Below are 14,085 nucleotides of genomic sequence, written 5' to 3' on the forward strand. Positions count from 1 at the left end.
AGGCCAGGGAGAGGATTATAACTTCCTTTTACTAAGAAAAAAGCCGATGGAAAAATATTCCCAAGTACTTCTTTTTTTTTTTTTTTGCCCCCAGTACATTCTCTGAATACATTTTCTGGCCTGACGTAATTAATTTTTAAGCACAACCAGCCCCAATTTAAGCGAGTGATATTTCAACAGAAAATGATTCTTTCTGTCCATCTTCCTTTTCTTCTCAGTCATGTTCACACAAAATAGAACTCACCTTTTTAACCCGGGCAGTCAGATCCTGGACAAAGAGTTTCCGGAGGTTATGCAGAGTCTGCAGCTCCCGAGACTGGAAGGGAAGGTTGTGAAAATGACGCTGAAGTGCGGGAGACACCTTGAATTCGGGACACATCGGGCACCAGACCATCCCCATCTGGTTGCCCCAACGACCCAGGCGGTTCCCACCTGCTCTGTGAGCCTACCATCCAGGCCACGGGGCTCCCACAGTTCCCCTGGCTTTCCTACCACATACGTCCACCCCTCCACCTGTCTCGAGACTGCCCCGAGGGCAGAGACTGGGAGCTCAAATCATGAACTAAACTAGAACAGAGCCTACTTGTTAGCAGTGTTCTCAATAGAACTTTTTCTCTCCCCTCAACCACAAAAGTAAACACCTTTTCTCACAAAAATTCCTAGTTGGTTGTGTTGTACCAGAATGGATTCTTTTTTTCCTCTAATTTATCACGTACACATTACACAAAATGCCAGCAAGTCTAAACGGAAAAGTCACCCACAATCTCTCCATTCCTAGCAGACCAACATTTTTCCTCCTTCCACGCCCCCTTCTAGCCCTGGGCCATGTGCGCTGGCTTTACATCACTGAGCTTGTGGATGAAGCAGGTGGTGGGCCTTATACCCATGTAACCCTGGGCAACCTACCTAACCTTCCAGCGCCTCAGCTCTCGTATTTGTAACAGGAGAATAAATATAGTAGTTGCTTCACAGTTGTTGTTGAGATTAGATGTGGGAATCCTTATAAAACTCTTACAGCCATTTCTGACACATTGTAAGTGCTCAGTAAACATTGGCTAATATTAACTTATTGATGCACCATATTTGACAGCCATTTCTTCAGTAGGCTTTTGTTGTTTCCCTTTGTTGTCATAATATTGTTATGTTGTACTTAACTTCTTGGGGATATTTTTTTTCATTTTGTATTATTTTCTATAAATGAACTTTAGGAATTAGATTGCGAAGACAAGGCTCTGAGTCAAACCTGGTGACCTTTGTTAACAAGATCAGAAAACGAAAATAATTCCTCCCATTCAAGTCTTCATGTTCTTACTACTGGAGATACGATTAGTTCCTTGCAAGATATTTTCCTGTGAGGGAGGAGAGAGAGAAACTTGCATTTGAATTTCTCAATTTGTCTAAGTTAACCTACTCTTAACACAGAATGTCAAGGGATGCAGCCTGCACATGCTCACAGGAAAAAGAAACAGGCTATACAGCCATGGAAACACTAAGTTTCTTGGAATAAAAGTTCTGTGTTAATTTAAGGTCTTGTCACTGGGTCCAAGTCTGCAATTCTGTGGTGAAATAAGAGGCACCTAAAGTCAATTGCTTCCTCAGATGAGGCAAATGACTTTGTGCAGGAAGCCAAACAGGCCGGTCCTTATGAACGCAATGCACATGGCACCTGTCCGAGGCCTAGCCGCCTTCCAGGGCAGACGCCGGGGTGAGCTCTGAGCTCGCGTTTACAGACATGTCGGTCCAGGCCCCCTGCCCAAGGATCTCGGCACCACCCCCCCGCCCCGCAGCCCAAGCCCTTGCTCTGCATGTTCTCTCTCCTGCTTCAGGGATTTTATTCCTGACTGAACTGCAACCATAGTAAACATTTTCCATAAAAAAGCCACCACACCACAGGGAAATGAGGAGACACGGGTCCCTTGCCAAAGGGCCAGGCATTTCCTCGGGGCCTAAATACCAAATACCACAGAGTCCTGAGTTTGGCACCTTTGTCTCATTTTTGTTTGTTCTTAGGTGAATTCAACAATTCAGGATGGGTGGTTAAAAACCTTTAAAACAGGTTGCACGTTGCATGTTTAAGCTTAGGCAGCTAGCACTTGGCTTCCCGCAGCAATGAATTTTCCTCCACGATATCATCATTTCTTCGCGCCACCTGACTCACTTCCCTGAAACCTTCCCTGTCACAGGCCACTCTCCTCTGTGTAGAAGCTCAGGGCTCAGCGTCCTGTCACAGGGGACAGCAAGGGTGAGCCCAGAGAGGTGAAAACCCAAGGCCTGTTAACACAGCAGGAGAGGTCCAGCCCCAGAGCCCAAAGTCTCCTGTTAAAGCAAAAGGTGGTTGCCCAAGGGCCCCAAGACACCCTCGACATCTTCCAACGTCAACCCCTGGGGTGGGCTTCAGGCTCCAACCCCTACACGGTAGGTTTCACCCCCCATCCCACCCAAATACTCAAGAAGCCAGAAGAGCCCTTGAGCTAAGGAGAGTTCAAGTAAGGTCAGCCAAGGCCAAGCGAGCATGTTGCTGAAGAACATTACAGCTTGGGGAGGATTCCAACAGCAGGTTAAGTGAAAACATCCAAGCCTAAAATGACCCATGCTGTGGGGATCTGATTTGGGGTTTCACATGCGGATGTATGCAATGTGTGTGAGTGGTGAGTGAGAGCAGGAGAGAGAAAGGGAGCCGATGTGTCAGTGGGTCTGTCCCTGTGGGCGAGTGTGTGGGCGGAGGGGGCAGGGATGGTGGTTCATAGGTGGAAGGTACTAAAATGTCACTTATCTCTGGCTAGTGGGAATTTTAAAGTTCAGTATTTTTCTGAATGTTTAGAAACATCTGTAACTGTGGGTATCACTTCTCCGGTAAAACAGACATAGATGAGGCAACTTCATGGCTTCATTTCAGTTTCCCCCAGAGCCAGCCGGGCATCCACCACCTTCTCCACCATGTTGGAAAGGCCGGAGATCCTTTGAGCCACAGTCATCTTACTTCTGTCCTGAGTGGACGGTGCCCTCTGTCTCTCTACCCGGCTTTGAGGGGCAACTAACAGCAGCCCAGGAAAGAGAGTGCACAATCAGGTCCGGCCCTAAGCAACAATTTGCCTACAGCCTGGAGTCACCAGATTCTTGGGAGGCATGGTCCCACATAAATTCACATGACACATGAATGGAATCAAAATGTATGACTATATTGGGCCGCCTGGGTGGCTCAGTAGGTTAAGTGGCCGACGCTTGATTTCGGCTCAGGTCATGATCTCAGGGTCCTGAAATGGAGCTCCGCACTCAGCATGGAGTCTGCTTGAGGATTCTCTCTCCCTCTGCCCCTACCCCCACTTGTGTGCATGTGTTCTCACTCTCTCTCAAATAAATAAATAAATAAATAAATAAATCTTAAAAAAAAAAAATGTATGACTGTATCTAAACAACAGTCTCTCTGTTGTTTTATCATGTAAAATAACCGGACATGTTTTCACCAAATTGAGAGGCTCTGTTGGGACAGTCTGTCTTCAAACACAGGCTGTGTGGCACTTTGCAGAACTCTCAAGAGCCCTCAGAGCAGCGGAAATGGAAGTCAACCAGAGCAGACCTCATGAATTCAGATGTAGGATGGAGAAAACCAACCAGGGTTTCAAATGATGAGCCTTTTGATCTGTCACTCTTGTGCCCCAAAACCTGTGGGTCTCAAGGCCCTACCTGGCCTACGACCACTCTTGCCTTGACCTTTCTGTGCCTACCTCTTGTTTCCTTCCTGCGTCACTGACTTTCCTGCTATTCTCCAACATGCCAACCCCGGGCTCACCTCAGGGCCTTGACATAGGCTGCTGCTTGGAAGGTCCTTCCCCCAGACATCCCCATGGCTTCCTCTTTCACCTGCTTCAAGTCCCTGCTCAAACATCACCTCCTTGTGGGACCTTTGCACTTCCTATAACCACGTAATGGAGGTCATGATTTCCTTCCTTATTGTTCACTGTCTGCTCCCTCACCCTCAGCTGAAGGCAAGCTTCACAAGGGCCAGGGTCTTGTCTTTGTCATTTATTGATACAACCCAAGCACCTAGAAGAATGCCAGCCCTTAGCAGGTGTTCTTGAATATTGAATGGAAATAAGTCACAATGTGCAAAGTCGGTAAAGTTTCAGGCACTGATTTGCAAAAGTCAGTTTAATTCTCACTCAGGGCCCCTGGTTACGGCACTAAGGGACGGACAGATGGACTGAATTACTCATGGTATCAAGAGCTGGGGAATAAATTCTACAATTCTCACTTTTCCACGGGATATTTTATCTAAATGGTGTGTCTAAATATTTGTATTTGTCTTAACGTCTAACTATGTGGTATTTGCCTAAATATTTTGTCTAAAATGATATGTGAGAAAGGTGGGCACAGAACAAGTTTCAGAACACGCAAATTCAACAAATCACAAGCTAATCGGGTCTTTGGGACTAAAACAAGTTGGGAAACATGCTGACGTACCACTGTCTCCTCCAGCCCTTTGAGGTCCTCTCTGGCTTGTTCCCTTTTATCATTGAGCAATCTAAAAAACAAAAAGGGATCATGAACCACCAAAGGGCCACCAGAGATTTCCAGATACCATTTGCACCTCTGGATGAATCAACACAACTAACCGTCTCACAGAAATAGGCTCTCTTTTTACATTGGCCCAACCTAACCAGAATATTTAGGGATTGGAATCACAGAGGTAGACTTCCCTAAGACTCTGCGGGGAGGAGAGACACAGAGCAAATATTTCAGGTGCACTCACAAGAGCTTTTCCAGTTTCATTTCCCTCTCCTGGTCCTCCACCTTCAGCTTGTTATAATCAGAACTGAGCTTCTCCTGTTCCAGTTGCAGCTTCTGATTCAAACTGAAATTGAGGGGAAAAAGCAATACGTTGCACATGAGTCTGAAATTCCGAGGCACCCAGCTAAAGACATGGTTCTGTTCCAACCCCATTAGTTCTGTGCAATAAACACAGCAATTCTGGGGGATTTTGAGGGATCAGAGAACAACCTCACAGCTTCCTCCCTGCCCAAGTGAAAACTAATTTCTGGGAACATCTCAGAGGCATGAAACATAAGGCTTTGAGACTATATTTATAGTTGGCTTGTGCGAGAGCTTTGGGGGGAAAATAATGAGCTAGGAAAAGGGCTGATATTTTAAAACAGAGCACAGTCAGAAGAATTCTGCTTTGTCTGCCCTACAGACAGCACACACCCACTCAGGAAATCTTATTTGGCCATTTCACCCATCCCTTCCTCTCTGGTCCGATGATCTGAAAACATCCCCTAAGTCCAAATTCCTGGCTGACACAGGGACAGTGCCACTGTGTGAAGTCTGCAAGGAGGGGGGGTACAGAGAGAGGAAATACAAAGAAAGCCCAGGGTCTAAGGCAAAAAAAGAAACCTGCCATCTGGTTGGGGGCACTCCGTCAACATTTGCATGCAGTATTCATAGAATATTTTGTATGGCCCTACCTGTGCGTCCGTAAAGGAACAGATTCTACACTATCTGAAGGAAAGCCCAGAGTCTGTTTGAAAGCGCAGGCCAAGGAAACTTGTCCATCTACTAACTCATTCACCAACCCTCCCTCCTTCTCTCCCCGCTGTCCCCCTTCAGTTGAACATATCGAGGGTGATTAATCAGAATAAAGAACGCAGGACATGCTTGAAGGGGAAAGAACAACATGAATAACAGCACGGGGGGTGGTCCAAAAGGAGGAGGGCAAAGACGATGCTAAGGACTTGCCTTAGGTAGGCAGTGAGCACAGAGCCCAGATCACAGCACTTACACTTTGCTTCGTTACCGTTACCGTTACCGTTCTCCTCTTTCAAAATGCCAATGTGCTGTGTGAGCAGCTTGCACACAGTGAAGAGAGATTTGGATCAGTAGCCTGGAGAATTAAACTCTAACTCCAGTTTGATTCCTACATAGCCGTATGACCCTAAGAAACTCATTTAACCTTGCCTTGCTTCCCATACAGAAATCTGGCTCTTCATCTGCAGAAAGGGGGAGTGGAGGGAGGCTTTAGTCTAGATCTTGGGGATGAGGGTGGGGGTGTTAGTGGATGGAACTGTATTTCAACATAACTGGTTTTCTTCATTTTCACTCATCTTTTATTTGGGGGCATTTAAAAACATTATTCTGCAAAGAGGTTCAAAGATTGCCAAGGCACTCACTGTGCAAAAATATAAGAATCCTCAAGGAGAGGATCCAGAAGGCACTCCCCAGCTTGCTGCTTTGTTTTGACAACGAGGTGGGAAGGTCAGAGAGAAGGAAGGGAGAGGTCATTATGGAGCAGGGGTTCTTCAGTGGCTGTGACAGGATGGGAGAATGGCCCTGCGGGAGGTGATACCAGAGGCAAGCTGCAAGGGCGCCATCCTGGCAAAGCCACAGGTCCGTGAGCACAGACACGGGGCCCTGAGAAGTGTGTGCATGTGACCAGGTGGCTCAGGGAGCCACTTAGGTGTTGGGGTGAGGACGCAGCAGGAGCTGACTGTCTTCTCTGGAGTATTTATTAGCCTATCAGAATCCCTGAGTCAGGACCAATGTAGGGTTTGGGTTGTTTTTGAGTTTTGGTTTTCTTTGGTATATCTTTTCCTACAGACTGTGTCTCCGCCTACGAGGGCATGTGTCTACCCAGCCGAGTCACCAACGTGACCCCGGCTCCCGGGGGGACGAGGAAGGGTGGCCGCGCCCGCCTGCCACCTGCCCCACCAGAGCCCCCAGAGGCTCAGCTCCAGATGGGAGAAGAGACATCGGAAGCTGCACGTCTAGCCCGCTGCGCACAGGGCAGAGCACAGAGCTCGCAGGGCAAGGACAGCAGCCCTTGGCTCAAAGCTGCCCTTGGCTCAAAGCTCCTTCCAGGCTGCCCCGAGAGCCATGCCCACCCCTGTGTCCCGAGAGCCCCTGGGCCGACTCACTCCCGAATCTCATCGATGATTTTCTGCTTCTCCTCGATTTCATCCCGAAGTCTGGACAGCTGCTTCTGGTGAGCTTCCCGGTGGCTCTCCATCTGCTGCTCCAGGGCCTTCTGCAAGCCAGGCCAAGAGAAATGTGTCACCGGCTCGTTGGCTCACAGCCCACACCATGACAAGCCCTGGATTGCTTCTACCTCCTACCCTATGTCCCTCGGCTGTCAAGTCCCAAAACTGGGGCCCCCAGAACCCGCCTTGCTTTACTTGGACAACAAAACCCAAAGATCTATGATAAAACCCAGCGGGCCCCTAGGAGCTAGATCAGCCCATTAATTTAAAAAAAAGCTCTCCTGTGACCTTCTACAGCTCACCTGAGCCACATGGCTTCTCTCGCCAGGTCAATCAGAGGGCACAGACCTCTTACTATACCCAGGTGCCCGCAGACAAGCCACGTAACCCGTGTGAGCCACACTTCCCCACCTGTAAAATTTAGGGAATTGTCCCTTCCCTGAGCACTGCACAGATTTATGGTGATATTCAGAGACCTTTCCACCGAAGCAATGTGAAACCAGGAGGAGGGCCCATCAAGGTAAGGCTGGAGCAGGCTCATGCCATGGGCACTGTTTTACCTATGGACTTACATCCACCGGGACTTGCAGATTTGCCTAAAATGAATCAAAATTCTACACCCCCTATCTCATTTTATTCACCTAAAAATCATTTCCCAATCATTTTTCCCACATTTTCCTTCACTACTTTACATGTGACCAAAAATAAACCCCTCTATGTGTACGATGCAAATCCAAAATCTGGAGTGCTTCTTTAAAAAGGTCAAGGGGAGAGATGTTCTCTTTCATTCACAGGAAGGGCAAACACTTCCTCAGAAGTTCCGCTCGGCAGTGTGGCCCACGCGGGGACCGGGAGGGCATGCTCCTTCCCCTCCCCCAGGAGCAGGGAGGAAGCCCGGACTAACCCAGCATGCCTACTAGCCACGGACCTCTCAGGGCTTCTGGACACCTCCGCCCTCCTCTCAGTGCTGGACCAGGCCGCACTGTGAGAATGAATGGCTCTGTCTGCCGGGCACCGGTCCCTCCCCCTCCCTCCTACACTGCCCCACGCGTCTCCAAAGGAGACAGATTTTCCAAGAATAAGAAAACGCAGTCCAAACGCACGCTGGGCTCCGGGTAAGGGGCGGCGTACACACCTTCATCTCCTCCGCGTCCTGCAGCCGCGTCAGATGCTCCTTCTCCTTATCCTGGAAGCTGACTTCGTGCATTTTTTCTGTTTTGAATTTTAAATGATGATTGAAGATTTAACAGGGGGGACTCACATCCAAAAGTAAACATATTTTTAAAAAAGATAAAAGACCAAAAAAAAGGAAGAAAGGCCACGGAGTGAAACATGAGCTTACATGACCAATTACGACCATGCTATCCAAGCTCGGACCTCCCGGGGGAGACTTCTGACCCACGGAGGCTGCCCACTCCAGCGGAGGGGCGGCGGGAGGGGGAGGGGTGCTGACCTGGGAGTGGGCCACTTGAGGTCAGAACTGCCCCGGCTGTGTCTGACCTTGCCCCTGGCCTTGGTGAGCAGCGCCTGAGGCGGTGTACTGTACCCTGCTTTGCAGATTAGCAAGCACTCTGTGAATGTTAGTGGCATTCGGATGCATGCCACTACTGGAGTTCCAGAAAGAACTAATTTACCTCCCATGGGTACGCTGTTTATTCTCTAAGAATCTAGAGCAGGAAAACAAAATCTAAGGACAAGAACAAAGAAAACAGAAATATAAAATAACACTGTCCAGATTAAACAGGAAGGCCCCCATAGTTGGTGCGTGGCACACCTCCAGGGGGAGCCTGTCCCAGCCTATTCTTGACCAGGGGTATTCACTGGGCACACGGAGCAAGCAGCAGGCTGGGGCGGGGGGAGGGGGCGGCAAAATGGTTTAGAACAGTGTCACTCAAGTCATCACGCTTTCTAGCTAGTCTGTTCTACTTTATTTCAGATCTTCTCACCTCTATTTTATTTCTACTTCGTGGCACCACTGCAGAAGCCATTTACAAGAGAGAAAAGTTCTTTTCCATGTCAAGTCTTAAGGGGAGCATGCTATCTCTAACATTCATCCATTATCACATAAAGAAAACATGACAAGGTCATAGCAGGGGTAAGGATGTTCTCAATCCTTCTCAATTTGCCTTGGCATTTGAAACAAATGTATTTACTGAGAAAGTAAATTATATTATTAACATATTCCTATATTAATAAAGGAAATAAAAAAGGGTGACATCATCACCAATCCTACTCCCTATCAAAACCATTTTCATTTCAAATATTAATCTGCAGGCCTTGGAACACAAGTATCCATTGATTCCTACATCTTATAACCACAGTAAAGATAAAGTTACATATTATGATCTTTAATCTAAGGACGCCTTGTCAGCATGGCCCCACAGCCTGCACGTACTTCATCTCCAAAACAAAGCACATGTTCTGTTAACATCCCGTAGCTCGTTTAACTGCTGGACATTTAGGTGGCTTCCTTTTCTTTCCCCCACTAATACAAGGAATTTGCAATGAATATTTGAGATTTGAGGATCGAAAAGTATGACAAGTGTTATGATTATTACTATTTATTTTCAAAATGCTTTCCAAAAGGACTCTTAACAATTTTCACTGCAAGTCATGGTATGTGTCTTCCATTTCACCACAATGCGTCTGTTCTTAAATCTGTTCTGGTTTGTTTCTAGTTACCTCTCTTGAATTTTTTCTATTTATTCATATCTATTGAGTGCTTCTATGTGTCAGGCACTTCCCTAAGCAAAGGGCATCAGGAGGCTGTCCAGCAAAGGGAAGAGCTGTTTCCAAAGATGGAGGGTGCAGGTAGCCATTGGTAGAAGTTCAGACTCAATACATATTAAGAGCAGTGGGACACCATGGAAGGGTCAGAGGCACGGGATTAGGCACAAGATTGAAGGTGATTTTAGAATAGTTCCTTGGGATGCAGCACAGCGGCCGGCCTGGAGCAGGTGGGGTGAGAGCCTCCACAGATGGATGTAGCCACATCTCTTAATTAGGATTAAGGATAGTAAAAATGAAGGTGGAAATGAGCAGAAGCAGACAAGCGTCTGGCAGGTCCAGTGGACAGGTCATGGGGACAGCCTGGAGGCAGGAGGTGGAAGAGAGAAGATTCTGACTCAGGCAACAGGGTGGACTGAAGGAAAGTGGGAAGAGGAGTAGATTTTGGGTGGGGGCAATCTTCTAGATATTTCTTTTTTTTTTTTTTTTTAACCACCCCCCCAATTATTCCATTGTTTTCAGCAGATCTAGAAATGGTATAATCGAGCAAAACTAAACATCATGAGTTCAGCCAACTAGAGAGTATCTGATATAGGCCAAGAGCTCAACACCTGCAAAGTAGTCGACTATTTACCTTGGGCTCGGAGCTTGGCCAGCTCTTCACTGAGCGAGTCTTGGGACTCTTCCAGCTGCCTCCTCTTCTGTTCCATGTTCTGCATGTAGTCTGTCAGGGATTTGATCTTGGCTTCATGCTTTAAATAAACAAATAGATGAGAAGGAGGCGTGAGTGACTAGTGACGGCCTTCCTGGCTTGCCTGGGGCTGTCCGATGGGAAAATGCAATAGAGGAGTTCTTGAGTCCCTTTTTCCAGTACCAGCTCCCAAATGATGCATATTCTGCCCTTGGCTTTGGATCTGTGACCACGGACTAACATGGCCCTCTGTTTCCTCCCTGTGTTCCTCTGCTTCATTCCCCACCAACCCCTCTCATCGCCATGCCCCTCCTCACCATCCGCTTAAGCGAGATGCCAAAGCCCAAGCTGGTTTTTCTCCTCGCAGAAAACAGTGTGCTGGAAAGAAAATAACTGGGCAAATGTCTAGGGCGGAGGTTTCATTCTTGGAACCGGCACCTCTGGATTCTGTCTCCAGAATCAAGTACTGTGTCTTTTCTTTTCCTCTCTCTCAAACACACCAATTCCCGTGTCTCAGAGACCTTGCATTTTACATCCTCCTCTCCCTAGGAAGCACTCCACCCTACCCACCCAGAGTCCTTATCACTCGGGTCCCAACATTTTCTTACAGCACCCAGTTCGACATGATTTATCTATTTCTTTTTACTTGTCAGCTCCATGAGGGTATGGAGTCAATGCTTAATAAATATTAGTGGAAGCAATGAATGAATGGAAGCTCATTGACTGAATAAAGACAGTGGGCCCTTTCCAGCTGATGGAAATACGCTCAAGATCTACCACGTTCACATTAAGGCAGGAAAACCCTGGAGACTGAGCTCTAAGCTCATGAAATAACCTCTGGGAAATGGGACTCAGAGCAGTCATGTTATAAGCACAGCTTTTGATGAAAAGGATGATTGTAAACAAAGAAAACAGTAGCATTTTAGCTGGAAATATTTTGTCAGATTCCTTAGATCATGTCGGAAAATAAAGAGCCAAGGTTTCTTTTACTTTTGAATCCCAGGAAATAATGATTAAATACGTGGTTCTGTGTAAATGGTAACAGAGTACAAAGTAGCACCCAACAGCAAGCTATAATCCGTTGCTAACGGAGAAAGCACTAACACAGCTTTAACATTCTAATATGCTAATATTCTTGACTCTGGTCTCATACGCCCAAAGCCAATGTCCCTGTCACACTTGGGCAGCTGGAGCCTCGGTCCTGGGCCCCACACTGTGAACACCCCACTGCGGCCATCCTCTGGCTTTACTCACTCCACTGAGCAAAGAATGCGTATGCCAAGGGGGCATGCCACAGGGAACCCATGTCCCCTTCCAGACCACACTCTGAGGACTGGAAACCCAGAAGCTCCCTACTCCAGTGGCCCTAAAGGCCACTCCCAGGGCTGGCACGGCAGCTCCTGCCATCACTTCACACAGATGAGAGCTGACAGTTACACAGCGCTATCAGTTCCCACAAAGGACAGAAGGGCCAGTGCGTCCAGATGGAAAGGGAAGACAGTGGGCTGCAGACTGAGGGACCTCCATGTGTACTGTTGCCTTGGTCTCCAAGTGTTAGGGGCAGGACTAGCCAAAAGCACATGTTGTCAGCACAGGAGGTGACCTGGATTGAGGTGTAGGTACTCTGCCCTAGTGTTTATCATTTTCTCCAATTTTTTAAATTATAAAAATGTCAAATAGTAAAGCAAATGCAGAAAGAAGTGGTATGGATTTCATCCATAAACCACTCTTTCTTTTTTTTCTTAAGACTATATTTATTTATTTGGGGCGGGGTGAGGAGCAGAGGGAGAGGGACAAGCAGACTCTGCGCTGAGCACGGATTTGATGGACCTGAATCCCACAACCCTGAGACCGTGACCTGAGCCAAAACCAGGAGTCTGACCCCTAACCGACAAGCCACCCAGGCACCCCCACCCATAAACCATGCTTAACTTAGCAACTATTCTCTGGCCTTATCTGTATGAAGGCATACTGTATAGTTACAAGGCACAGCATAAATATAACCGAGACTTTTCATTTTCATTTACCTTTATATAATCATACTTTCCAAATGGCTATGTTTTAGAATTTTCTTCTAAGAGCTGCAAAGGAATCTTCCGTGTAACTTAATGTCATTGGCCTATCAATAGACATTTGGGTATTTTATTTTATCATAACGTAAGTAATATTGCACTCAACATCTTCCATATAGGCTTTGCACACTCTAATCAGGAAATAAACATATAAAATAAAATTTTTGCATTTTCATTACCGATGAAAAATACCATAAATGAAATTACTGGACCGAGGTACTTACATTTTTGTGGTTTTTGATTCCCAAGGTGCTTTCCAAAAGGACTGACCAAATTATACTTTTCTCAGCAATGTATATAAATTTCACCATCCCACACCAACACTGAATAATCTTTCCGATGTGTTTTTGCTTATTACGTTGGTTATAAAATGGAAACTTGATGTGTTAATTTGCATCTGTTAGATTACCATGGTGGGAGACGAGGTGGCTGGAGCTGGTTCCATGACGACATGTTACCATGTTTGCAAGCATACCAGAATGACGTACGCTTTTGTCTCTCAGTATTATTTGATACACCACTCCCTGCTGGTATCAGTTTCCTGCAAATGATTTCAGCTGTTTTAATGCCTGGTCTAAGGCTGTGAAGCAGCCCTCACGGCAACACTCCCAGAAGTCTCGAGCCCCAAACACCAAGCTCAGATATCAGTGGCAGACCAGAAACGAGGCTGCTCTTTTCCGAAACCACCCCACTAAAATGAAAACGCCATTTCAATGGGCAGAAGAGCAGCCAGACCTCACTGAGCAGACGAAATGTGCCCTGGGGCTTGAAAATCCCTTCAAGGCTTTGTGTTCACCCATGCTTTGGTTTGAATCCCAGATCTGCCTTTCACTGGTTGTAGGAGTTTGAACCGTGTATTTAATCTCTCAGAGTCTCACTTTCCTCCTCTGCAAAACAGGAATAATAATAAAACCTGCCCACCAGGATTTTTTTTAAAGATCAAGTGAGATAATGCAAGTGAAGTGCTTAGTGCAGTGTGTGGAGCATTGTAGACACTCAATAAAATGCTACCTACTACTACTAGTGGGACCCCTGGGTGGCTCAGTCATTAAGCGTCTGCCTTCAGCTCAGGTCATGATCTCGGGGTCCTGGGATCGAGCCCCGCATCAGGCTCCCTGCTCCGCGGGGAGTCTGCTTCTCCCTCTGCCTCTGCCCCTCCCCCACTTGTGTGTGCATGCACACGCATGCTCCCTTTCTCTCAAATAAATAAAATCTTTTTAAAAAAATGATACCTGCACTATTATTAATAATAGTAGTAGCAGCAAATAGTTTGTTTTCACACATTAAATTGGACCTGTGGTAGAGATTAAAAGATGAAGGAATGTTACCTTAGCTCAAGGAGTTTTAGATTCCACCCAATCTCATCCATTCATCATAATCTCTACCTACCTACTTATGAATCCATATACAGATAGAAACATGGAGACACATCCCTTAAAAAGGGACTGAAGGTAATTCATGTAATTCACACAACAAAATCTATCTAGCCTTCGGCGTAAGCCTGGGCTCTCATTGCTTGGGGAGCCCACGGACAAGTCTCACATAAAGCGAAGTCCATCAGCTATCGCTGTCAGGCGCCATCAGACCCAGGAAGAGCACAGAGGAAGCAGATTTCAGGAGGTCA

The 14,085-nt window shown here is 46.8% G+C and overlaps 1 protein-coding gene across 3 annotated transcripts in view; it reads right to left on the reverse strand.

Annotated features, from left to right (window-relative positions):
* Positions 1-14,085, reverse strand: part of KIF5C (kinesin family member 5C) — a 147,674-nt gene that overhangs the window by 21,299 nt on the left and 112,290 nt on the right. For all 3 annotated transcript variants that reach the window (XM_025856125.2, XM_073884202.1, XM_073884198.1), the window contains exons 17-22: positions 10,333-10,450; positions 8,107-8,183; positions 6,909-7,018; positions 4,751-4,852; positions 4,462-4,522; positions 245-316 (exon numbers count right to left, since the gene is read on the reverse strand). In XM_025856125.2, coding sequence (XP_025711910.1) covers positions 245-316; positions 4,462-4,522; positions 4,751-4,852; positions 6,909-7,018; positions 8,107-8,183; positions 10,333-10,450 — 540 coding nt within the window. The remainder of the gene's footprint in view (positions 1-244; positions 317-4,461; positions 4,523-4,750; positions 4,853-6,908; positions 7,019-8,106; positions 8,184-10,332; positions 10,451-14,085) is intronic.

Source organism: Callorhinus ursinus, unplaced genomic scaffold, assembly GCF_003265705.2.
Source record: "Callorhinus ursinus isolate GAN/ISIS: 27379988/994484 unplaced genomic scaffold, GSC_fseal_2.0 scaffold2, whole genome shotgun sequence".
Lineage (NCBI taxonomy): Eukaryota > Metazoa > Chordata > Mammalia > Carnivora > Otariidae > Callorhinus > Callorhinus ursinus.